The 25929-nt window shown below is 36.9% G+C and overlaps 6 protein-coding genes across 6 annotated transcripts; 1 reads left to right on the top strand and 5 right to left on the bottom strand.

Moving 5' to 3' along the window:
• Positions 1–7211: 7211 nt before the first annotated feature.
• LOC147292636 (heat shock cognate 70 kDa protein-like) lies at positions 7212–9411 on the bottom strand. Its single transcript, XM_086230899.1, has 2 exons — positions 9201–9411; positions 7212–8554 (listed from the first exon to the last, which is right to left on the bottom strand). Exons 1-2 carry the CDS (start codon positions 9409–9411, stop codon positions 7212–7214), a joined length of 1554 nt encoding a protein of 517 aa, XP_086087025.1.
• A 3274-nt stretch (positions 9412–12685) lies between these two features.
• LOC147292635 (uncharacterized) lies at positions 12686–15293 on the top strand. The gene is made up of 4 exons (XM_086231697.1): positions 12686–13191; positions 13283–13508; positions 14336–14694; positions 14778–15293. Exons 3-4 carry the CDS (start codon positions 14500–14502, stop codon positions 15291–15293), a joined length of 711 nt encoding a protein of 236 aa, XP_086087823.1. The 5' UTR covers positions 12686–13191; positions 13283–13508; positions 14336–14499.
• A 2033-nt stretch (positions 15294–17326) lies between these two features.
• Positions 17327–17767, bottom strand: LOC147292634 (uncharacterized). The gene has a single exon (XM_086230898.1). The coding sequence runs from the start codon at positions 17765–17767 to the stop codon at positions 17327–17329; it is 441 nt and encodes a 146-aa protein (XP_086087024.1).
• A 662-nt stretch (positions 17768–18429) lies between these two features.
• Positions 18430–19638, bottom strand: LOC147292633 (uncharacterized). Its single transcript, XM_086230897.1, has 3 exons — positions 19312–19638; positions 18978–19227; positions 18430–18863 (listed from the first exon to the last, which is right to left on the bottom strand). The coding sequence occupies exons 1-3, from the start codon at positions 19636–19638 to the stop codon at positions 18430–18432; spliced, it is 1011 nt and encodes a 336-aa protein (XP_086087023.1).
• Positions 19639–20927: 1289 nt separating this feature from the next.
• On the bottom strand, positions 20928–22853 carry LOC147292632 (uncharacterized). The gene is made up of 6 exons (XM_086233357.1): positions 22798–22853; positions 22524–22697; positions 22323–22430; positions 22162–22231; positions 21971–22069; positions 20928–21373 (listed from the first exon to the last, which is right to left on the bottom strand). Exons 1-6 carry the CDS (start codon positions 22836–22838, stop codon positions 21284–21286), a joined length of 582 nt encoding a protein of 193 aa, XP_086089483.1. The 5' UTR covers positions 22839–22853; the 3' UTR covers positions 20928–21283.
• A 79-nt stretch (positions 22854–22932) lies between these two features.
• On the bottom strand, positions 22933–25856 carry LOC147292631 (uncharacterized). The gene is made up of 6 exons (XM_086230896.1): positions 25509–25856; positions 25180–25392; positions 24571–24663; positions 24364–24477; positions 23674–24234; positions 22933–23058 (listed from the first exon to the last, which is right to left on the bottom strand). The coding sequence occupies exons 1-6, from the start codon at positions 25854–25856 to the stop codon at positions 22933–22935; spliced, it is 1455 nt and encodes a 484-aa protein (XP_086087022.1).
• Between the last annotated feature and the right edge of the window lie 73 nt (positions 25857–25929).

Raw genomic sequence — 25929 nt, 5'->3', positions numbered from 1 at the left:
CACATATTATAATTTGAGTAAATTAATCACATCAACATGCCAAATGATATTGTCAAGACCATACATTATAATTTTTCCATTCTTTCAAGATCGAGTAAATTCTCTATTCGGATTTAATTTTGAAAAATTGGCACAACTATATACACTACAAGAAAAAGATATTTGGGCGACGAAACTTTGGGAGACGAACTCAAATTTGTCGCCCAAAGATGTTTTGGGCGACGAATTGTAAAATTAGTCGCCTAAACTAATAAAGGTTTGGGCGACGAATATTTTCATCGCCCAAAGTGACTTTGGGCGACGAATATATTGTTCCTCGCCTAAAGCCATTTTGGGCGACGAATATGGTATTCGTCGCCTAAAGGTACGCGCCAAAATGATCTTGGACCATAATTTGGGCGAGGAATCCATATATTCCTCGCCCAAAGCTAGTTTAGGCGACAATCTATATATTCGTCTCCCAAAGTAGCTTTGAGCGACGAAATTATTCCTCGCCCAAAGTCCAGTTCATTTTTTATGTGCATTTATATTTAGGTATAAGAATACGATGCGATCGTGTTTTCAACGATCTGAACCGTTCATTTTTTACTTCCATACTCAAAGATCATCTCTGCAAAAATTTAACTCAATTGAAGATGTAGAAGTTAGGTAACGGTGGTCGAATTGATGAATGATCGTGAGTTTTCTAATGATAATTCAATGGCTAGCTGAATTCCGATTTAGCTGATTTTTTGCAGAGATGATCTTTGAGTATGAACATAGAAAATGAACGGCTCCGATTGTTGAAATCACGTTGTGGCCTTCACAATTATTGAAACGATAAGGTTTCAACGAAAGAATTAATAGAATTATGTTCTTCAAGTGTTGAAACCGTTCATTTATATGTAGATGGGCATATATTGATTGTGTTTCCAACGATCCGAACCGTTCATTTTTTATTTCCCTACTCAAAGATCATCCCTGCAAAAATTTAGCTTAATCGGAGATGTAGAACTTAGGTAACCGTGAAATTATTTTATATTTGTATATATTTAAAATTATATATATAATTTAGTAATTAAGTTAAAATTTAGAATCCTATTGTATCTTGTTAAGTATACAATCTTATTATAATAATTTATTATATATATTTAAATACTAAATATAAATTATAAATTTGTAAAATATGATATTCATTAGGGCCATACTTTGGGCGACGAAATTATTCCTCGCCTAAAGTGACCTTGGGCGAGGAATCTATACATTCCTCGCCTAAAGTTACTTTGGGAGAGGAATTCATATATTCCTCGCCCAAAGTCTAGTTCATTTTTTATGTGCATTTATATTTAGGTATAAGAATACGATGAGATCATATTTTTAACGATCTGAACCGTTCATTTTTTAGTTCCCTACTCAATGATCATCCTTATAAAAATTTAGCTCAATTGAAGTTGTAGAAGTTAGGTAACGGTGCTCAAATTAATGAACGATCGTGGGTTTAATAATGATAATTCAACAACTAGCTGAATTCCGATTTGATTGATTTTTTGCAGGGATGATCTTTGAGTATGAACATAGAAAATGAACGGCTCTGATTGTTGAAATCACATTGTGGTATTCACAATTATTGAAACGATAAGGTTTCAACGAAAGAATTAATAGAATTATACTCATCAAGTGTTGAAACCGTTCATTTATATGTATATGAGCATATTTTGATCGTGTTTATAACGATCGTAACCGTTCATTTTTTAGTTCTCTACTTAAATATCATCCCTGCAAAAATTTAACTCAATTGAAGATGTAGAAATTAGGTAACGGTGGTCAAATTAAAGAACGATCCTGAGTTTATAATGATAATTCAACGACTAGCTGAATTCCGATTTGGCTGATTTTTTGCAGGGATGATCTTTGAGTATGAAGATAGAAAATGAACGGCTCTGATCGTTGAAATCACATTTTGGTCTTCACAATTATTGAAACGACAAAGTTTCAACGAAAGAATTAATAGAATTATACTCATCAAGTGTTGAAACTGTTCATTTATATGTAGATGGGCATATCTTGATCGTGTTTACAACGATCGTAACCGTTCATTTTTTAGTTCCCTACTCAAAGATCATCCATGCAAAAATTTAGCTCAATTGAAGATGTCGAAATTAGGTAACGGTGATCAAATTAAAGAACGATCGTGAGTTTTATAATGATAATTCAACAACTAGCTGAATTCCGATTTGACTGATTTTTTGCAGGGATGATCTTTGAGTATAAACATAGAAAATGAACGGCTCTGATTGTTGAAATCACATTGTGGTATTCACAATTATTGAAACGACAAGGTTTCAACGAAAGAATTAATAGAATTATACTCATCAAGTGTTGAAACCGTTCATTTATATGTAGATGAGCATATTTTGATCGTGTTTATAACGATCGTAACCGTTCATTTTTTAGTTCCCTACTTAAATATCATCCCTGCAAAAATTTAACTCAATTGAAGATGTAGAAATTAGGTAACGGTGGTCAAATTAAAGAACGATCTTGAGTTTATAATGATAATTCAACGACTAGCTGAATTCCGATTTTGGCTGATTTTTTGCAGAAATGATCTTTGTGTATGAACATAGAAAATGAACGGCTCTGATCGTTTTTCACAATTATTGAAATAACAAGGTTTCAATGAAAGAATTGATAAAATCGTGATTATTTAACATCGTTAAGTTATTTTATTTTTGTATATCTTTAAAATTATAAATATAATTTAGTAATTAAGTTAAAATTTAGAATCTTATCATATATTATTAAGTATACAATCTTATTATAATGATTTATTATACATATATTTTTGTAATACTAAATATAAATTATAAATTTGCAAAAAATGAAATAAGGGCTATAAAAAATAAATTGGACTTTGGGTGACGAATTTATAAATTCGTCACCCAAAGCTACTTTAGGCGACAAACTTATTCCTCGCCTAAAGTCACTTTAGGCGACGAATGTGTAAATTCCTCGCCTAAAGTCCCTTTGGGCGACGAATATGTATATTCCTCGCCCAAAGTCTAATTTCTTTTTTACGTGCGAATTTTACTCAAAAAATTGGCGGGGCATTTCGCGCAAAAAATTTAACAGACTTAGGCGACGAATATGAGTTCGTCGCCCAAATGGACTTGAGGCGACGAAGATAATTTATTCGTCGCTTCAAGTCCATTTGGGCGACGAACTCATATTCGTTGCCTAAAGAGTTTCGATTATACCCCCAGATCTGCTTTTCTTCTTCTTCTTCTTCTTTTTTTCTCTTCTTCCTTCTCTCCCCTGCCATCTCTTCTTCCTCTCCCCTGGTTCAACCCATCTCCCTCCCCGACCACCCATCTCCCTCCCTGACCGCCGCCCTCCCCACCGAAACCCACCCCACCCACCGAAACCCAACCCCACCCGCTCCCCGAAACCCAACCCAAACCCAACCACCCGCTCCCTCCCTGACTGCAGATCCCCGCCCAGCCCCAGCCCTACCCACCCATCTCCCTCCCCGACCACCCATCTTCCTCCCTGACTGCCGCCCTCCCCACCGAAACCCACCCCACCCACCGAAACCCAACCCTACCCACTCCCTGAAACCCACCCCACCCACCAAAACCTAACCCTACTCGCTCCCCGAAACCCATCCGCTGCTTCAACCCAGACTCAACCACCCGCTCCCTCCCTGACTGCCGATCCCCGCCCAGCCCCAGCCCCGCCGTCCCCGCCGATCCCCGCCCCAGCCCCACCGATTGTGGGTTTTTTTTTTTGGATGTTTTTTTTTTGGGTGTTTTTTGTTTTTTTGTTTTCTGTGTTATGTGGGTTTTTTTTTTTTTGGGTGTTTTTTGGTTTTTTGTTTTCTGTGTTTTCTGCTCATTAGCTTTGGGTTTTTTTTTTTTTTTTTTTTTTTTTAGGGGATCAAGTGCAGGTGGCCAGGGGAATCGTAATACCCAGGAAAAATTTCAGGTCAGACTTATGACTCAATCGCTGCTTTAATGTTATTTGGCTAGTGTTTTTAATTTTTTGTTCTTAAATTTGTTTATTAGTGTTGAATAAATTAGTTTAATCCTGATCATTGTTCTTAGGGAAATTAGTTTGCTGATATTTTCTTATGCTAGATAACAAATTAGTTTTCATATAAAATTAGTTAGTTTTATATGTTTTTTAATTATAAAATTTATTAGGTAGTTTGTATGTAGATTAGTTAGTTTGTTAGTTTTTAAATATAAAAACTAGTTTAATTACAAAATGTAGATTAATTAGTTTGAGAAATATAATTTAGTTATAAGGTGGAAGGCGATGGAGTTAGCTCCCAATGATGTAGTTCAGCTATCCTCGAGTACTGGGAGCCCCTCTATGCCACGGAGGGCCCGTCGATCTCACCGCTCTAGTCAGGTCACCGCTTCCGCTTCATCTACTGCGACGAGGGGACCATGTAGTGGGTTGAAGTCCTCTCGGATCGTGTGCAGTACTGGGGCGCGGATTCCAGTCATGTGTGTGCAAAACGGCCGACGACCGTTAGATCCTAACATTGACAGTTTGTTCTCGCACGATGTGGGGGCTATTATCCGTGCCGAGTGCGCCATGTTTGCAACCACTTGGAAAAAATTGCCGGCAGAGATTCAACACAAAGTGATCCGCTCAATCTCAGTGAGTATATAGCTCAATAATTAATTCAAAACGATAAATTTGATCATTCATAACAATCTAATATTTTTTTAGGTTAACTTTGACATTCAGATGGATGATCCGCTCACCGTCACGTACATGACAGATTTACTCATCAAGTCCTACAGGCAGTGGAAGCACGAACTACACGTGTATTTCAAGGGATTTTCGTCGGCAGTTAAGGCATTGGCGAACCCCCCTATGGAGTTGGTAAAGCGGTCTGACCAGTGGCATTTTTTGTGCAATCATTTTATGACTCCGTCGTTTTTGGTACGTTTAATCATTTTTTGTGCGATCTTTAAAAAATCGATTATTGTTTTGTTATTCTATTATTGTATGCATACACTAACACATTTATAATTTGCTTAATATTTAACAGAAGAAGTCGGTCGCCAACGCCAGAAACCGGAAATGGAAGCCGTTTAACCATCATAGTGGTCCGACGCCCATCTCATATCGAGTGGAGTCGCGACGTCAAGTACGTCATTATTTAATTTAATACATATATATTCTTTAATATTGGTTGGGTCTTTGACAAAATTATTTTCTTTTTCAGCGTGGGTCGCAATTCCCAGAGATAGACACTTTCGGGGATATCTATGTTCATCCCGGTTGTGATGCGGCCAAGGCAAAACATGTTAGTTTTTTATATTTTAATTTTTTTCACAATTTTTTATATTTATTTTTCTAATTGGTTACTTGTATATATAACATTTTGAAGGATGAGATGGTGGCCAACTCGAGAATATATTTGGAGAGCTTGGCCGAGCAGCACCCTCCGGGTACTCCGTTGGAGTCGATTCCAGTACCCGATCCCGATGTCGGACTTCGTATTATGATAGACTCATTGGGTGTTAGGCCCGGTAAGGAAATACGCGGCATGGGATATGGGCGGATTCGTGATGTTCGATCCTCGTCTTCGTCTTCATCTTCTTCTCAGCCATCTGCAGTCGTCACAGGGTTGTCCGCTCAAGTGAAGAAGTTGCAGGAGGATTTACGAGCTGAGAGAGCGGAGAAGGAGGCGTTGTATGCTGCATTGACTAAGGCGATACCTGGGTTTGTCCCGCCATCATCTTTTCATCAACCTCCGTCAGATATGAATGATGATGATGCTACTGGTTTAGAATAGATTGATCATTAGGGTTATTACTACTTTGTATGGATATTTTGATATATAAATTTATTAATTTTGTTTTATATAATTTTTGAATAAAGATTTTTTTTTTAATATTAAATTCAAATATATAATCTAAATAAAAAACATATTTTTTTTTTAAAAAAAATATGTTTAGGCGATGAACATCTTCTTCGCCTAAACATGATTTGGGCGACGAACATCACTATTCCTCGCCCAAAATAGTGTTTAAGCGACGAAATATTTCGTCGCTTAAACATGTTTTGGGCGAGGAATAGTGATGTTCGTCGCCCAAATCATGTTTAAGCAACGAAATATTTCGTCGCCCAAAGTATGTTCTGGCGAGGAAATTAATTATTCCTCCCCCGAAGCATGTTTAGGCGACGGATATATTCGTCGCTCAAACCTTCTTTGGGCGACGAAATGTCTTATTCGTCTCCCAAAATAGGCCTTAGGCGACGAAATTATTCGTCGCCCAAAATAGGCTTTGGGCGACAAATAATATGATTTAGGAGACGAAAAAAATCCGTTGCCCAAGCTGTCTTTGGGCGACGAAAGTTACTGGTTCGTCGCCCAAACTCTTGGGCGTCGTGACTTGGGCGGCTAAACTCTCGACGAATTGAGTTCGTCGCCCAAACCTTTATTTCTTGTAGTGATATGATGTTATTTGTTTTGATTGTTAGGGATATTGTACTTGTTGAGTGCATCTTTGGGGTGGAAATCAGTTCGGACCGAGTTCTTCCTTGGATAGAAAGCAATATATAAGGATCTAAGCTTTGCGCCTCAACTGGAATTTACATTTTGGAGCTATAGCTTCTATGCATGAGGTTTTTGCTTTTGATGAGTTATAATTTCTCTTCTTTTGCATTGTTATAATGGACTTGTTTGGAATGACCTACTGAATATAGATACTTAACATTTTGAATACGTGCACATGCATGAGCATATCCCTACTGTCACTGAAAGAAATTATTGTTCTGCCTAATAAGAACCCATTTATTAAAGTTAGACTGGGCTGGGATCATAGAGACGAATTCAAAGTTGTGAGAGACGGACTAGACACATACTTTGAACATCCATGAGAGCATCAAAAGAGTTTGAAGGAGTGACAAAAACCAGGCAAGTCAGTTAGCAAAATTAAGGACCAGTAAGTCAACGCACGACCAGCATCAAAAGGAGTGACCATGGGCTGCCTTACTTTCCCAAAACTTTGATTCATCCCCAAACAACAGAACCTTCGCATAATAGACTTGCTGCTCACGTGCCATAAGTTAAACAATTAAAAAATATAGCTAAACCATGGAATACCAAATTGATTAATTGGCAAACATGTGCTATTTCTTCAGTCTTAGACTCTTAGTATGCCATAGGTTATCATGCTTTACCTCATCTTCTCAATTCCCAAAGTTCTTCAATCATTGTTGATTATAATCCCTTTCTTCTGGCCAGTGGACATGTCCTCAGCATACACACTCAAGATACCATTTGCATCAATCTCAAAGCAAACTTCAAACATTGGAACACCCATGGGAGCTGGAGGAATGTCCAAGAGCCAAAATCTACCCAAAAATTTATTATATAAGGTTGTTAAACTCTCACCCTCATAAATGGAGAATGTGACCACAATTTGGTTGTCATAGGAAGTAGCCAAAGTTGTTTTTCTTATGACAGGAATTTTGGTGTTTCTTGGAACCACAACAAACATTCTATGCCAGGAACCATGACTCCCTCCAACAATCTCCACCCCAAGGGAGAGTGGGGTGACATCCAATAGAGTGAAGTCTTGAAGCTCCCCTTTTCCATTCCCACTCAAGATAGCAGCTTGAACAGCGGCACCATATGCCACTGCCTCATCCGGATTAATGCCCTTGCACAACTCCTTCCCCTTGAACACATCTTGTAATAGTTGTTGCACCATGGGAATTCTAGAGGAGCCTCCAGCAAGAACAACATCATCCACACCGCTTATGTCCATGTTAGCATCCTTCAGACACTTCTCCACGACCTGCATACACTTGTTGAACAAATCCGTATTCAGTTGTTCAAATTTGCCTCGGGTGATAGCTGAATAAAAATCAATACCTTTATCCAAACAGTCAATTTCAATTTCAGTTGCAGACGTAAATGAAAGTCTTCTCTTTGCCTTCTCACAGGTATTTCTTAACCTCCTAAGAACTTTAGGGTTTTCACTAACGTCCACTTTATGTTTCCTCTTGAATTGCTCAATGCAGTACTTCACCATTCTGTTATTGAAGTCTTCACCTCCTAGGTGAGTGTCTCCAGCAGTGGCTTTCACTTCAAAGACACCACCACTTATGGTAAGTAGAGACACATCTAAAGTACCACCACCTAAATCAAATATCAACACATTTCTCCCGCCATACCAATCGGCCTTGTTGTCAACGCCATAAGCAATGGCTGCGGCAGTTGGCTCATTGATAATACGCATCACATTTAGGCCAGCAGTCTCACCAGCATTTTTTGTAGCCTGACGTTGTGAGTCATTGAAGTAAGCAGGGACAGTGATAACTGCATTTTTCACAGTTGAACCAAGGTAGGCCTCAGCAATCTCCCGCATCTTTGCGAGAACCATGGATGAGATTTCTTCAGCATCAAACTTTTTTTCTTTGCCATTTTGGGTAACAACAATCATGGGTTGGTCACCAGTACCTCTAATAACCTTGAATGGCCAGAGTTTCACATCACTTTGAACAGAGAATTCACTGAATCTTCTACCAATTAACCGCTTTATATCTACAAATCGATGAACAAGAGTACACTTAGAATGATGCAGTAACACCCGTAGGTTACACGATTGAAATAACACAATGACTAACTTTAAATCTATCATCATTCATTTTGCTACAAATTCTACTAATATGTGTTATTGGTTAATTGATTAGCAATTGTTACATGGTTTTAACACTGACCTTATAAATATGCATAAATCTGTACACAGCTGTACCTATATAACTATATATATATATATATATTAATGATGTCCCATCCTACGGGTACATTACATATCATGTATGTAATCATATGAAACCAAAGTATAGCTAGGTAGGTTGTTTTACACACCATTTCATATATGCACATTCAGTTGTGAAAGAAGCATTATTTAAGTTGCTTAATTGACACGTACGTACGTATATATATATTCCAAATTCTCTGTCTCATTCTGCAGGCATAATGCAACTCCTAGATAGGACCCAAATCAAAATTAACACATGCAAATTTCTAAACTCAAGCTCAGCTTAAGAAAATGTAATCCATAGCTAATAAAAGAAATAGTGGGAAAAAAAAAACACAGACAGAAAATAAATTAGTGAAGAAAGAAAACACTCACAGCCTCAAAGGAATATGGAATTGATTTGAGAGATAAGTTAGATAAACATACCAAAGATTGAGTTGGCAGGGTTTCTCATGGCTTGGTTATGTGCTGCATCACCTACCAATCGCTCAGTATCAGTGAAAGCAACATGAGATGGAGTGGTCCTATTACCCTGATCGTTCACTATGATTTCTACACGATTGCGCTGCCACACTCCCACGCATGAGTACGTTGTTCCCAGATCAATCCCAATTGCATGGCCTTCTTTCCTACCCATTTTTATGTCCAAAACTAGCTAGAATAACAAGAATATTGATCTCATAGAATGTCAAACAATGCTTTGGTGAGTGTCTCTGGGAGTGTCCTTTAATTCTGCACAGTTTGTTTGAGGGTTTAGTTACCCAATTGAATATGACATCTTACAGTTGAGTCATTAACGATTTATCCGTAGAGTATCTAAAGTAGCCCAAAATCTATGCTGGTTACAGTTTCATAAATTAATATAGTTTTTGTCTATTTATTTGAATTGTTTCATATAAAAGGCAAAAAATCATATGAATTTCTTTGGGCAACAAACGGGTCAAACACCTTCACTTAAAATTGATTTTCAATTTCCATTCACTTAAATATTTAATATTTGCATATTAAATTTTCCAACAGATAATAACTACTTTCATCTAATACCACAACAAATAACAATATGCAAACAACGTAATGAGTAATGAGATGAACATTAAGAATTGGTCAATTATAAGTTTATAACGTTATCTTCGATCAATAGTCTAACAACAAAGGCCTTGATATTAGTTTTCGATCACTGAGTCAATGGCAACCAATAAAAGTGATAGTTTTTTTTTTTTTTTGGTCGAATAAAAGTGATGGGTTGAAGCTCCTAATTGATAAAAGGGCCACAAAGTTGTGTTTGAAGAAGACAAGGACTTTGTGGACTTTCTCTTCTATCTTCTATCTTGCCCTCCTGGCACTTTCATTAGTGCCGTCACTGAAGAATGCATATATGGTTGGTAGCTTGAGCAAACTTTATCGTAGCTTTGAAAATTTTAGTTACAAGATCATGTTACCCGGCCAATATCTTTAAAAATTATACACATTATAATTTGAGTAAATTAGTCACATCAACATGCCAAATGATGTTAGGACCATACATAATAATTTTTTCATTCTTTCAAGAGTAAATTCTCTATTCGTATTTAATTTTGAGAAATTGGGACAACTATATATATGATGTTATTTGTTCTGATTGTTAAGGATTGTACTTGTTGAGTGCATCTTTCGGGTGGAAATCAGTTCGGACCGAGTTCTTCCTTGGATAGAAAGCAATTTATAAGGATCTAAGCTTTGTGCCTCAACTGGAATTTACATTTTGGAGCTATAGCTTCTATGCATCATATTACATTGTTTTTTCTTAGGTCTTTTGTAATAAAGCCCACTAATACTTAACTTTACTAAATTACTTTTTCAATAATTTGATCAAAGAGTAAATACACCCAAGGGTGATAGTTTTAGGGTTGGGTCGGTTTGACTGGAAAACTGGGAACCGGCCCGAAATCGAAAATAACCGCACCAAGTGTGAACCGAAACCGAGACACCGGTTTGTCAACCGAACTAGGAAAGTCGGTTCGGTTTTGGTTCCCAGACTCCGAACCGAACCAGGTATATAAATATTTAATAAAATTATTTCAATTGAACCATATATTTATTATGTAAAAATGTTGAATGATATAATTTTATAAGTTCTTATATCTTATTTTAATTGAAGCTCCAAACCCCAAACCCCAAAACTCCAAACTCCAAACCCCAAACACCAAACCCTAAACCCCAAAACACCACCAAACCCCAAACACCAAACTAGTAATGGGTATAGAGTATACTAGTATATGTAATGGGTATATACTATATATACTTATATATAGTATAATAGTATAGGGTTTAGAACTTTTGGGTTTAGGGTACTTTTAATGAATTTTTATATGAAATCTATTATATAAATTGTAAAACATATAGGTATAATAAAACTCTAAAAGGCTAAAACTCTAAGGCCATGTTTGTTTCACTTTCTTAACAGGACTGGCTTAGTTAAGACTTTAAGCCCATGTTTGGTGAGCTTAGGATTTAAAAAAATGGGGCTTAGTGAATCCCCTCTAACTTAAATGAGCATTCTTAGGTGGGCTTAGTGAAACCCATGAAAATGTGGAGGTTTAGCTAAGAACCTCCTTAGCTGGGTCTATCTAAGGCCAAACTTAAAAAACAGAATACGATGAAGCATCAATTTCATATCTGAAGAGAACAAACTGAACGAGAAAGAGAGAGTGAGAAAGAGTGGGCAGCGGCGACCAACGGGAAGAACTAGCTAGGTAGTGGCGACCGGCGAGAAGAACTGGGCAGCAGCGACCGGCAAGAAGAACTGGGCAGCGGCGACTAGCGAGAAGAACTGGGCAGCGGCGACCGGCGAGAAGAACTGGGCAGAAGCGACTAGTAATCTTCTGGGTGTTTTCTGTGTTCTGTGTTTTCTTTCTCTGAGTGTATGTTATGTATTTTTTGGGTAATCTTTTGGGTTTTCTTGACATTGATAATATGGGTGTTTGGCTATTTCATCTTCTACAAAAAGCCAACCCATTTCTTCTACCTGCAGCAACAACAGAGAGTGAGTTCTCTTCAAAATTCCTCTCCAGATCTATGGTTTTTTTTTTTTTTTTTCGTCAAATCTACTTGAATAACAAATTGTATATTACAAATTATGTAGCTTTAAAATTGAGAATGTGATGAGTCCTGCACTGGCACTGGCACTCACTGCTTCATGTTGTCTTTTATGATCATGGCATCAGTGGCTTTCTTTGGGTTTGGGTTTCTTGTTGCTCTGACATTTTTCTTTTGGTCAAGAGATTTCGGCATTCTCAAAGACAGTGAAAATATTGTGTAGAGGCCAAATTGATCTCTTTTATTAGTCTTTTATTGTGAATTTTGTGGTTTATTCAAGATGACGTTGCAGGTCTCCAATTGTTTATATACAAGGGTTATTAAAGTGTTGTATCAGTTGTTTTAAAGTGTCATAAATTTATTGATATAAATTGATAAAACTCATTAATTCCATAATATTAAGTTATCATTACCATTATCATCATGCACAATAATTTGCATGATGACTAGGTGACTTTCTTGAATCTTCCTGATGATGTTGTTGTATCCTAATTGGTTTATTATCTTTTGTTGTACTTGAGTTATCATTACCTCTTTTATTTTGCTTTACCTCTTTTGTTTTGCTTATGTACGTAGCTTGTCAATTTTGACTTAGTAATTAGCTAATATGTTCTTAGGCTTGGGTTCTGTTTGCTCTCATTAACTTTGTTTTGTTGTTAGGCTTATGTGCCTACTATTTGTTTCTTTGGTCTATTGTTTTATCTGTAGTCCTGAACAATTATTTATTCACCAAAAAAAATTTAGTTCTTTCATTACGCTTAACAAAATTCTTTCTTTTTTATCTTAACAAAATAACTAAATCATCTTTGTTTGTATGTAAATTTTTAGATTTGGATCGAAGATCGATTTTGTTGATCTTATTGTTGGAGTTTTGGCATTCAGAGATAATGTGTGCTTGCACGCTTCTTGTGTTGATGATGCTAAACTCAAAACGGAGACATATTAAAAGACGATCATTGAATAATCGTGCATTTGTGTGAGACATGAGACTCGTTTGCGTTATCTAGATAGCATAATAGGGAATAGTGACATAGAATGTGTGAACGAACTTAGAATGGATAGAAGGACATTTGGTCTATTATGTGAGTTACTTCGCCATGATGGGAGGGTAAAAAATGATGGTGTGGTGTCTATTGAGGAGCAAGTTTGTATGTTCTTACATGTACTTGCACATCATGTCAAGAATCGTACCATTGTCGGTAGATTTTTCCGGTCGGGAGAGACTGTTAGTAGGTACTTTAATTCAGTGTTGCAATGAGTTTTGCGATTGCAAGGTAGACTATTGAAAGTCCCAGATCTTGTACGTGATAATAGTACAGATAATAGGTGGAGAGTTTTTAAGGTATGTTCTCATTTTTTTTGAAATTCCTACATACTCAGTTATTCTTTTACTTTTTTATGAAGTAATGAAAGTTTACCATTTTATTATCTAGAATTGCTTGGGAGCATTAGATGAAACTTACATAAAAGTGCGGGTAGCTACAGTTGACAAGCCAAGATATCGAACAAGGAAGGGTGAAATTGCAACAAATGTGTTGGGTGTGTGTTCAAGAGACATGCAATTCATATTTGTGTTACCGGGTTGGGAGGGTTCCGCATCGGACTCTAGAGTTCTCCGTGATGCGATAACTAGGCCCAATGGGTTAAAGGTTCCCACCGGTAAGGCTATTAGTTATTGTCCAATCTATAAGGTAGTTTAGTTTTTGTATGTATACATACACATGCTAATAGGAGTTATCATTTTGGTTATTAGGATATTATTATCTTGTAGATGGCGGTTATACAAATGGTGAATGATTCCTTGCACCATATAGAGGAACAAGGTATCACTTATCCGAATGGAGAGATGGACATACACCTTCCAATCATGAGGAGTTTTTTAACATGAAGCATTCATCGGCAAGGAATGTAATTGAACGTTGTTTTGGATTGATAAAAGCTAGGTGGGCCATACTTAGGAGTCCGTCTTTCTATCCAATAAAGACCCAATGTCGAATAATAACCGCTTGTTGTCTTCTACATAATTTTATTAGAAGGGAGATGTCTAGTGATCCAATGGAACATGCAATAAATGACCTTGAAGATGAAGAAAATGTGATGGAAGGTGAAATGCTTGGTACCGTCGGATCCTCTGACGAATGGACTGCAAAGAGAAATGACATGGCTTTAGAAATGTATAATGAGTGGAAGGAAAGGCATGGGTAGCCATAACCATTTTTATGTATTTTCTTATGGATGGTATCCTATGTTTGTATTTGCTCATCTATTTGATTAACAATGTATTTGTTTTTTTTAGATATTGTTTGTATTTTCTTAACAATGTATTTGTTTGTATTTGCTTTTGTGATATACAAATTGAATTAACTTTGGTGTTGCATAGTCACATAATCTGGTCATGAATGAGAGTTGCTGGTGTTGTAGTGCAGATTGTGGGTATTTGTGATTTAATTATTGCATTAACTTTGGGTGCATATTTGGATGTTTAGGAATGGGAAGTGAGAGTACTTAAACTTCTAAACAAGTGAAGAAAAACACTAGGAAGAAATGGTTGTCATTTGAAGAAGAAGCTTTGTTAGCGATCCTTGAGGATTTTGTTGCTCGAGGCCACCGATGTGAAACAGGTAGTTTCAAACCTGGTACCTTGAAAGAAATGGAGAAAGCTTTGGAACTTGTATGTCCCACCTCTAATATCAAGGTGAATCCACATATTGAGTCCAAATTGAAGAAATGGAAAAAAAATTATAGTACAATCTATGACATGTCGAACACAAGTGGATTCGCATGGAATGATGTAAAAAAGTGCATTGAAGTTGACAGTAATGATGCATGGAATACTTATGTGCAAGTATATGTTTTCCATATCCATTTTATTTTGATTATTATTATTGACCTTGAAATTAAACGAATGTTTTTCTTATTTTAGCATAGTACCATGATGATGCGAAACCATGGAGAAACAAATTTTATCCATTGTATGATAGACTTGCTAATATATTTGGAAAAGACCGTGCTAATGGAAAAGGAGCCGAAGTTCCTATTGACATGATGGAGGAGGAAGACCAAAATGAGATTGATGACATTGGAGCTGAGAATGTTGCATCTCCTATGACCAAAAATGGCAGACAATATGAAATTAGTCAAAGAAAGAGAAAAAGAGCTGCTGGAACCTCAGGTGATCGATCAGAAACCTTAGTTGTTGCATTGCAAAAATTATTTGAAGAATCTGGAAAAAGAATGGAAAGGGTCACTGAGGTCATAGTTCGAGGTAATGAAGATCGTTCTGACATTGCCTTAGAACTCAAGAATATGGGGCTGTCACCTAGGGATCAAATAAAGGCATTAACTTTCTTTTTGGTAAAACCTCAAACTATCTCAATGTTCAAGTCATTAGATGATAGTGTCAAAGAAGTGTTTGTCCAAGATTTTCTAGGCAACAATGCTTGAGGATGATGTGCTTATATGGTTTCCATTGTGTTGTGGACTAAGAACTAATTTTATTTTTGTGTTGGATAGACTCGATGATATGAGAATTCTGATTTGGTTTTTGTATTGGATAGGCACTATGATATGGGGATTTATGATTTTGTTTTTGGGTTGGATAGCCTCTATGATATAGGAATTGTGCCTATATGAAAATTATATATTGAAACTTTGATGAGGAATGAAATATGTATCTTTTGGGAATTGTTGTTGTTGCTTGTTTAATTTTTTTTTTTTTTAAGCTTGTATCTTTTGGGCAATTGACAAACTAGCTTAAGCTTGTCTGTGTGAACAAGTTTAATTAATGGAATTCTGGAGAACATTGTTACATACCACTTGTGTGTGATGCACGTATATATATACATCCACTTCTGGCAATGGCAGAGATGGGTATGTGTGCTTGTCATATATAAAGTTTTAGCTCTTTATCAATTGCTCTAATTTCTACAATAGGTGGTGCCAATAATTAATTAAGTTCAAAGTCAAAACCTCAATGAATGTTTTGACACTGATCAACATTTTGGAAGGTTGATTACTTGCAAAGCCGCCCATTGACATAATATGTTAAGATATGTGTGCTTCCTATTAACTTCCAAAGACCAAAGTGATTGACTTGGATATTGAAAATTAATTGGCCGGGGCAAACTGATGATCATACAGAATTTGAATAAGAATAATACTTGCCTCTATCTATTCTTACAAAAATGTCATTTTTAATCTTTTTATTCTAAATAAATAAATATGGGGATTTATGATTTTGTTTCAAAATTTAATTTTCCAACTTGTTAGTCCTGCACTGCACCAAACATAGGACAAGACTATTTTCATTATTCAGGTTGTTAATCCTGCACTGCACCAAACATAAAGGCAGTTCTTAGCTAGCTTAGGCCATGCCAAGCCAGTCCATGCCAGACCCTACAGCTAGTCCATGCCAAGACAGTCCTGTGAAACAAACGAGGCCTAAAGGGTTTAATTAAACTAATTTATATATATTTTAGTTTGTTTAATTAAATTTTTAATACCCAAAATTAAAAAAATTAAAATATACTATAAGGGGTTTGAACACAACTCACAAGGGAAGGTCTGAGTGCCTTAACCACTAAACTGCCAAGTCTATGTGAACGTACTTGTTCATCCTTTTATTTTCTTTTCTCTTATGCTGACATACCCCTTTTCCTTTTCCTTTTCCTTTTCTTTTCTCTTTTCTCTTTCTTTTCTTTTCTTCTCTCTCATTTCTTCTTCTTCTCCCCAACATTTCTCTTTTTATTCTCTCTCTCTCTCTCTCTCGCGTGCAATTGCGAACTGCCATATATCCTCACCGGATTTTCTTTTTTCGGCCAAAAAGCAACGACTCGAGACCATCAATCTCTTCCTCTTCGTATTCTGAGCATGATTGTGGGCCCTGATCGTCCATTGGAGCCTCCACGGCGATGAATCGACGTCAAGAAGCTAGTTGCTTCTTCGGCAGATTTAGCCGATTTTGGAGGCTTTTGGCCGCGACCTAGGTATCAATCTTCATCCTCTCATTGTTCTCTTACTGCTGGTTGGATTTGTTTGGTCCAATTATTGAGAATTTTGAGAAACCAATTATGGCTTTTGTCGATGGTGGAGGTTGGATGGCGGCAATAGGTGATCAGACTTATGTATCGGCTGAGGCCCATTACCGAGCCAAGCCGACTGACTTCTTCGGTTTACCAGAAATCGGTTTACCAAGCTTTTGGTCTTGATCACAGTTGCGATGGAGGTTGACCGGAGTGTCTCGGTCTGGTGTTTCAGGTTAGGCTTTTCAGCTCGATAACCGGACTGAACCCACCCCTAGATAGTTTGATTGTTGATGGATGTAGAGTCTGAAGACCCGTGCACCCCACAAACGATTGTCAATCATCAAACACATGATTAACACTAACTCTTCTCTTTGTTCAACTATATAGTTTCTCCCAAACTAAATTATATATATATATTTTTTTTTTTTAAGAAAAGGAGAGGCCCATGGCCTATTAGAGATTATCATTAATCAAGACGGTTACATCATGGTGTAGAGCTGGAAGAAGCCAAGAGGGACTATTTTCAAGCCACACCAATTGTTCTTGACATTGTAAATCGTAACAGGCCAATTTATGAGCCACGTTATTACAAGCACGAGGTACATATGAAATAGAGAATGAGGAGAACCTGGGAAGCAAGTTCTGAATGCCCGAAACCAGCACCCCGTACTTGCTTAAGTTTTCAGCTACACCATTAACTTCTCGCACTGCCTCTAAAGAGTCACTTTCAAACTGATCATCAAAGAAGCCACCGTCGATAACTAATTGAAGATCATGTGCAATTGCATGAAGCTCAATAGCAGTAGAGTCTAAACACCCAAAAAGAGGGGAAGATGATCCAGCCATGAACTCACCAGCGACATTACAAATCACGACTCCAATACCATGCGCCATCTGACTCACGCAACATGCCCCATCAACATTAACCTTGTAGAGTCCTACTCCAGGAGGCTTTTAGTGTAGCATAGGAGGTGGCACATGGGTAGGTGGTAGGGTTTGTGACTATACAAACTCATGATAAAAAGCATCAGCTGTTGCCACCACTCCCAACACCGTACGTGTGGACTGACCATGCACCCATAAATTGCGTTCATACCAAAGGAACCAAGAAAGGACACAGAAACGCTCTAGCTCTACATGTTTTGCTTGACTATAGACCTTACCAAATAGATCAAGGAAAGAAGAGATAGCTCCCCTATCAACCAGTTTGTGAAGACTAGAATAGCGCCAAACCTTGCGCACAAAAGGACAGTACCAAATTGCTTGCATAACATCCTCAAAACGTCCATTACATTTGGGGCAACTAGTAGAAACCGAGACTCCTAGTTTAGACAAGCCAACATAGCAAGGTAAAGCATTTTGGCTGCCCTCCAAATAAAAAACTTAAGTTTGGGAGGCAGACCCATCTTCCAAATCTTCCCCCACACAGCAGAAGATGAACCTAAAAAAGAGGCCCCTAGAGCAAGACCACGTGTAGAAGGCTGCAGAGATTGGGAGGCTAACCAATAACTGGACTTCACCTAATACTTCCCTGAACATTCATAATGCCAAACAAGTCAATCGAGAGGACCATGCTGACTCAAAGGAAGTGAGAGAATACTAACTACCTCTTCTGAAAAGAAAGATTCATGCAGCAGGTCTAAATTCCATTGCCCAGAAGGAGTAATTAACTTTGAAACCATGGTATCAAGGGGAAGGACCGGAGATGAACAGACTTGGAAAGTGCTTGGTTGTGGGATCCAAGGGTCGCCAAAAACTTGTACAAATTCTCCATCGTAGCCCTCTGTCCAATAACTATCTTCCCCACAAGATGCTTCTCCACAGATACGAAGGAGCAACCCCAAGTGTTGCACCAAAAAATGGTGCATAGGAAAATTTTTGGCACTGAGCACATGAGCCAAAAGAGAATTCGGCTTACATTGAATACGCCAAGCAAGTTTCACCACCATCGCCTGATTATAACATTTCAAATCACGGAAGTCGAGCCCACCTGCATTTTTATTCTGACACAAATCATACTAGGTAACCCAGTGAATACCACGGTCCCACCCTATATTGGCCCACCAGAAATTTCTAATAAGAGATAGTAGCTCGTTGCATATACCATCAGTAAGTTTGAAGTAGCTCATATAGTACGTAGGTAATGATTGGGCCACAGCCTTAATCAACACTTCTTTACCCGCAATGGAGAGAGTTTTTCTTTTCCAACCCTTCAAGGTATCTTTCAATCTCGCATTAAGCCTAAAAAAGACATGCTTCCTTCCTTTACCAATAACCGTTGGCAAACCAAGGTACTTAGTGTGAAAGGGAACCACCGGAATCTTCAAAATAGAAAGAGCATCATCTTCCTGCACCTGCAAAATTCTGGGGCCAAACGAAACATCAGACTTATCAAGATTAATTTTCTAACCCGAGGCTGCCTCATAAATAAAGAACACTTCCTGTAAAGCAACACTTTCCTCTCGAGTAGCATTGGCAAAAAGCAAACTATCATCAACAAAGAATAAATGAGAGATCAGTGGGGCCTCATGAGTAACAGCCATACCATGTAACATATCATGCAGCTCTTTAAAGAAAAGTAATCTAGAAAATCCTTCAGTAACTAATAAAAATAAATAAGGAGATAGCGGGTCACCTTGACGAAGTCCACGGGTAGGTCGAAAGGGCAAGGATGGAGAACCCTTCCAAAGCACTGAATAAGAAACTGACTCCACACACTTCATAATAAGCTCAATCCATTGCACATGAAAGCTCAATATGGCCATAATTTGTCTAAAAAAAATTCATTCAACGCTATCATAAGCCTTACCAATATCGAGCTTCAGTACCATTTTAGGAGTACGTGTGGTATGCTGAATTTTGATCGAATGGATAGATTAAAATGCTACTCGAATATTGTCGAAAATGCATCTTCCAGGCACAAAAGCACTTTGACTTGGGGAAGTAATCTGGGGAAGTACCTGTTTAAACCGATTAACTATAGCCTTTGCCATAAATATTTATTACTTTAACTCTAAATTATTAATTACTTTAACTCTAAATATTTAATTTTGATTTCTTGATCTCTTTAGGTGCCCATATATAGTTTTCATTTTTTTTTTCCTTGGATACGAAGTGGGAGGTATGTGATAATAAATTAATGTTTTTTTAATCCTTTTTCTTATGATTGCCTTTTTTTTATTCGTTGTTCATTTGGCTAGTACCAATTTACACTACTACAAAATAGCAATCAGACAACGGATTTTCACCGTTGTCTGAGTTTATAATTTACCGTCGTCTAATCGATCGATGTCTATTCATATCCCCAATAGACAACGGATAAAATCCGTTGTCCTGGTGCACCTACACAACGGTTATAGATGTACCACCGTTGTATATACAACCTTTAAAATCAATGATTTGGAAGATACCGTTGTTGAGTGCCAATTTAAACATCGGTTTATATTTAAAAACCGATGTGTATATATATGTTAAACAACGGTTATGTTAAGTAAAGAATTGGTTTTACAACTATTTTAGGTAGAAACACGAGGTGAAATAGCCATTAAAACAACGGTTTATTGTTAAAAACCGTTGTCTAATCTATGGAATAATATGTGTATTGCCATGTCTATAGGTTTTTCAAACTACGGTGTTTTATATGAAACCGTTGTATTCATGCATTAAGATAATTAAATATTAACCATATAACCGTTGTATATACTTATTTGGTACATCGATTTTTGGATTAGAAACTATTGTATGAAGGTACTTAGCACAATGGCTTCTTATGATTTGTGTGGTATGCTTAAGAATTAGACAATGGTTTATGATATTGAACCATTGTAAGTCAAGGGCACAGACCACGCTTTTGATCGAAAAACTGTTGTATAATGTGCCTGTTTACATCTGTTTTTAGAAACTCCCAATTGTCTTTGACCACAATGCAATTATGAACAAATAATGCAGAATCTGATTGATGAGATAGGTTGTTTTGGTACAACCATTAATTGTTCCAAATTGATTCCCTTCTTAATTAACATTCATAATAAATTATACATTTACAAAATACCAATTCACAATAATAAAGGATTGGAATTTCTAATATAACCAAATAATATAAGATATTTAAAGGTAGTAATTGTATATATGTACCTTGCTCCCTTAACCCAATTTCATTCACAAAACCAGCCATATATGCCATAAACAAAAACCCTCCATATATACCTTTCCAAAAAACTAGGCATCAATCTAATGAATCAACCTAATTGCTGCCATATATATATCAAAATATTATCCAGCAGCTAGCCTATCAATCATCCCAAGCTAATCTAGCAAAGTAATCAATATATCATATATACCCAAAGCTAGTCTAGCTAAACATATGGCCTACGTAAAAAAGGTGTCATGCAAAAATCCAACCAGAAATGTCTACATAAACTGGCCCACGAAGTTTGCCCATTCAGCCCGGACTTCATCGATATCTTCTTGGGTATAAGTGTTGTCTTGCCTTCGTTCCCACTGAAACAAGGCAAACATGGAGTACTAATTAAAAATAAAATTCAATTAAAAATGCAAACAGTCCAGTAGAAAGAAAAAAATAAAGGACATGCGCGCCTCTAAGTAGGTGTATTGAAAAACATAGGCATGCAAGAGAAGAATATACCCCTGTCAGGTTTCAACATCCAGTAGCAAGCATATATATATATATATATAGTTAGCATCCACAAGATAAAATAGGGGCCTATATCCAGAATCAAGCTCCAATATATTAACACAAGTGATCATCAAAATTGTTTTCCTTTTATTCCAAGCTTTCAGCCACAATTTGTTTTCCTTTTATTCCATGCTTTCAACTACATTTCCAAGCTTTCAGCCACAAAACAAATTAAAGCATTATAAATTGCAACAATACATTAACTTCTTTCTCAAGATTCGAATACCCATTTATAAATGCCCAGCAAGGTCTAAACAATTTATAAGTCATTTTGACATGATATTATATAGCTCCTAAGAGTAGCAAGGGTTCAAAATGTCCAAGTAAAAGACAATTATCATATCACTGCTCATACCAAAAACATGACCAACATAATGTCAGGTTGGCTGACTAATTCATACCTTATTCACAAAAGCTAAGCCCTCATCTTCAATTATTTCCTTCATAAAGCGCATAACAAAATAACCACACTCCTTGTCACTTGGTTGTTGAGGAATGCCCTAAATACAAATAAACATTAATTAGAATGAGCACATATATAGTTCATTTAGCAATTTGTTATTTGATGTTTAAAGCAAACAAGCCAACCTACCGCCATATTTTTCCAAATTATTGTTTTACGCCCTTGCCTATTCACTTGAGCATTGAATATTTTAATCCCGCTGTGGCATGATCGAAAAACCAAATGATTTCAACACTTTATGAGATATGGAGTGAAATTATAAACTGATGACAAAAAAATTACAGCCTTACTTGTCCACAACAGTTCTCCATTCATCACCGATCAGACGCCTTCTCATTGGGTCCATAAAATAGACAATCTCCTTCTCCGGATTGATAACCGTCAACATCCAATGATTTCTACGCATTTAAAATTCTCTTTAAATACATTACATGGCTGGAAATGTGTATTTACATTGACAATCAAAGATATTTTAACATTGAATAACTTACCCGGAATTGTAAGGGACTAAAAAAATCTTATCGTTAGAAGACGTGGCGAACCTATCTGCCAAGTACCGTGTTCTTTCCGTTACAGTTCCACACCCTATTGCACTAGTTCGAGCAGGGTCTACGAAACCAACCATGTTTACCATCTTTGATCTCTTCACCACATTGTACAAGTACCTAAAAAATATTTAGCAAGTCAAATAGCTAGCATGATTGAATAATCTCATCTTTTTTGCTGGATATTAATATGTAAAAATCCCCTATTCATTTTTTTTACCTCATGTAAACCACAATACAGTTGGCTGATATTTCAACCATGCCACCAAATTGGGTAATATCTTCGTACAGTATGTAGGTTCTACGAGCTGCCCCAAAAACGTCCGCCTCTATTTCAAAGTTGATTGTTAATCCCTCATTCAACATTTTGTGCATACATGCACAACAACTTCAGTGGCGTAGGCATTGCTTGCAGGTTCAACACAATTCCCTTCATCCTATCTTGCTTCTCATCTTTTGCTTTATTCAACACAATCTTGTCCTGCCCAGCACACATCCAAAGCACATATAACATTATAAAAATTAATTGTAGGGCTGGGTTTCAATTCATTCAAACCTCAATGGAGTACTTATAATCATCAAAAATTAATATGTTGTATTAGTTGACTACTTAATTTGTACATGCAGCAGCTGCCAGCTTGCCAAGGTGTGTTGTCTATGAGTCAAATTATAAAAGAGTGTCTATGAGTCATATTCATGGTTACTTAATGAGAAAAATTAAGGCTAGCTAGCTTTGTAGTTAGGCAAGGGAGAAATTGATCTGATGAATACAATGCATATTGCAGAGAGGGGTAATGGCCAAGTATTATTATAAATTTATAATAATACTTTCAAACAAGGTTTATAGTCAAATTATTGTATGTGAATTCAGAGGATTGAACCACTTAGTTTACAGTCATACTAGCTATATAGTATGTATGATTATATTATGGTGAACTCCAATGAATATATGTTATAGTGGTTTATTATATATGTGAACAAGCTAGCTAGTGGTTTCTCGTGCACTGCCATCTCACAACAAATATAGTAATAATTAGCTCACATACAGATTATTGTAGGGAAAATACTTTGGGTTAAGTTGGGATGAAATATATACCTTCAAAACAATTTTCTTGTCCTGCCCAGATTCCAGGTGGACACAATCAGCATCCACATCGATCTTCTGCGTGTCTTTCTTGTCCACCTGCTGTTCAGCATTCTTCTTCATTTCCTTCTCCACATTTTCTTCAATATTCTCCTCAACTTTGTTCAGAATAAGAGTCTTCTTGACTGCATTGGTGCTTGCTTTATCAGAGCCATATCCAACAGTATGAGGAGTTGATGGAGTACCGGGATTAGGGGCTAACATCTCAGGGGTTGGTCCCTCAGCCTTGGAATTCTTCCCTTCCTCTATTTCATGAATTTTCTCCATCCAATATTTTCGTTCCTCAGCTATTATCTTCTCTCGCTCCTCTTCCATGATCTGTTTGACACTATCTCTGATTGTGTCTTTTATACTCTTTCTTGGAGGGAGCCTAAAGTAAGAACTTGGCTTTACATAACCTCCCACACCTCTAACTCGCCCCGAGTGCTCAGGGGTCCCTAATGCCATTGTTAGCACATCAGTGGAACCAGAAATAGATAATGTGCCATCAGCTACCTGTTTCTTCAAATCCTCCTGAAACAATATATGTCTTATAAATAAACAAGGACAAATAAAGTTGATTTCAAATTTAAAAAGAAGTCAACATTGTCAGATCCAACATTGGTAGGATTATAATCAATACAATATCAGTAGCTTACTTACAATTCTGGCAGCAGTCTCCGCTACCTTTGCATTTGGGATCTTCCCACTTTTATCTTCGTGTGCTTTAATCCAAAGGGTTGCCCGATCAAACTCCGCATCAGGCATTGTTTTCATCTTTAAAACAAACAAATGATTAACATCTTAATAAACTTGATTAACATCTTAATATATATATATTCAACCAAGGCAGTTAAAATTCACACTAACCAGTTCATCCTCCAAACCAGCATACCCTTTACGCGATAGTCTATGATGATACTCATGCTTAGATTTCCTATCCACCTGTTCGTTGTGAACTTGCTGCAAAATAGAATATTTCCACACAGTGAGGACTCTATTTACAAGTTTAAAAACAACAATTTTATAGAAATAAAACAAAAGAAAAAGCTGACATGCAGACCAGGCCAAGGATCACTTGCATGGTCATCCCAATTCAAAGTCCTGGCAGCTCACTTGCATGCAATTCATGAGTTGAATCCAGCCACACAATTGCAACATTACTTATTAATTGACAAAGTATAGTATATATATTAATAACAGTATATATAGTTATGTATGCCTGAATGCTAATAAGATGTACAGTATATTAATAACATACTTATCAATTCAGCCATAATGGTGATATTTGAACCAAGTCAAGGATGAGGATGTAATGGTGATTGCTCTTCTTGAGGTGACAATAAGATTAAGAAAGTTATGTTTTTTAATTTGTTTTTTTTTCCTTTCATGAAGCATTACTGCCCAACCAGAAAAGAAATGGAGGGGCTACAAGAATTCAATATAACCAAGAAAAAATAGGCATAATTAATATCTTACCTCCCACTGAACCGAAATCCTAGAGTTCACAAAGACCTTCCAATCTGCCTTCTCAATAAATTCATACTCTTTAGGAGGGTCAATTAATAAATCAGGTTGGTCTTTGTAAGGGAGTACATATTTAGTAGTCAGTCTAGACTTGAATTCCCTCCACTTAGATGATGCAGATGCTAACACCATCTTCCTACATTCAGCAGGTAGCACAAAAGCCATCTACTTGCATAGAGAAACACACGTTACACAATTTACATCTTAATAAAATTGTAATTTTATAAAGTTTTAGTATGATAATGTACTAGTCATATAAATTTGGGACAAATGTTGCTTACCTCTACATTTTCCCAAATTTTGTCCTTTACATGATCATCCACTTTCTTCCAAGTGTCTATGATAATTGGGACCTTTGTACGTGCTAAAGTCCCAATGTAAGACTGCATCTCGGTCGCTGCCTTCCCATGTGGCTGCCCTTTTGCATTGAACTCCACCACCTTTTTGACTTTCATTATTTTTCGCTTTACAATGCGAGGCATTGTAACCATCCCCCTCTTATTCTTTCCATTAACTGAGCTCTCGGTGGTGGCAGTGTCCTTTGTCACCTTCGATTGAGATGAAGTGGGCTCAGCTGCCTTTGATTTGGAGGTCTTCTTCTTGGAGGAAGCCACTGCCTTTGCACCCATTGAAGTGGGCTCAGCTGATTTTGATTACTGTAAAAAATAAATAAATAAATGATTGAAACCTATAGAATTTACT

The sequence above is a fragment of the Dryas octopetala genome, chromosome 2 (genome assembly GCF_963921425.1).
Source record: "Dryas octopetala chromosome 2, drDryOcto1.1, whole genome shotgun sequence".
Classification (NCBI taxonomy): Eukaryota; Viridiplantae; Streptophyta; class Magnoliopsida; order Rosales; family Rosaceae; genus Dryas; species Dryas octopetala.
This window is presented reverse-complemented; position numbering and strand designations above follow the sequence as displayed.

Excerpts from the sequence above, each read along its gene's own strand:
- LOC147292636 (XM_086230899.1), bottom strand. The coding sequence starts at position 9,411 with ATGGGTAGGAAAGAAGGCCATGCAATTGGGATTGATCTGGGAACAACG. Across the intron at positions 8,555-9,200 it reads CCCTGCCAACTCAATCTTTG|ATATAAAGCGGTTAATTGGT; the intron begins GTATGTTTATCT and ends ATCGATTTGTAG.
- LOC147292635 (XM_086231697.1), top strand. The coding sequence starts at position 14,500 with ATGGAGAAAGCTTTGGAACTTGTATGTCCCACCTCTAATATCAAGGTG. Across the intron at positions 14,695-14,777 it reads CATGGAATACTTATGTGCAA|TACCATGATGATGCGAAACC; the intron begins GTATATGTTTTC and ends ATTTTAGCATAG.
- LOC147292634 (XM_086230898.1), bottom strand. The coding sequence starts at position 17,767 with ATGGCGCATGGTATTGGAGTCGTGATTTGTAATGTCGCTGGTGAGTTC.
- LOC147292633 (XM_086230897.1), bottom strand. The coding sequence starts at position 19,638 with ATGGCCATATTGAGCTTTCATGTGCAATGGATTGAGCTTATTATGAAG. Across the intron at positions 19,228-19,311 it reads AAAGTGTTGCTTTACAGGAA|GTGCAGGAAGATGATGCTCT; the intron begins GTGTTCTTTATT and ends AGAATTTTGCAG. Across the intron at positions 18,864-18,977 it reads CTACTTCAAACTTACTGATG|GTGGGCTCGACTTCCGTGAT; the intron begins GTATATGCAACG and ends ATAAAAATGCAG.
- LOC147292632 (XM_086233357.1), bottom strand. The coding sequence starts at position 22,838 with ATGGTTGAAATATCAGCCAACTGTATTGTGGTTTACATGAG. Across the intron at positions 22,070-22,161 it reads TAATTTGGAAAAATATGGCG|GGCATTCCTCAACAACCAAG; the intron begins GTAGGTTGGCTT and ends ATTTGTATTTAG. Across the intron at positions 21,374-21,970 it reads GCTTAGCTTTTGTGAATAAG|TGGGAACGAAGGCAAGACAA; the intron begins GTATGAATTAGT and ends GCCTTGTTTCAG.
- LOC147292631 (XM_086230896.1), bottom strand. The coding sequence starts at position 25,856 with ATGGGTGCAAAGGCAGTGGCTTCCTCCAAGAAGAAGACCTCCAAATCA. Across the intron at positions 24,478-24,570 it reads CTGGTTTGGAGGATGAACTG|ATGAAAACAATGCCTGATGC; the intron begins GTTAGTGTGAAT and ends TTTGTTTTAAAG. Across the intron at positions 24,235-24,363 it reads CGGAGACTGCTGCCAGAATT|GAGGATTTGAAGAAACAGGT; the intron begins GTAAGTAAGCTA and ends ATATTGTTTCAG.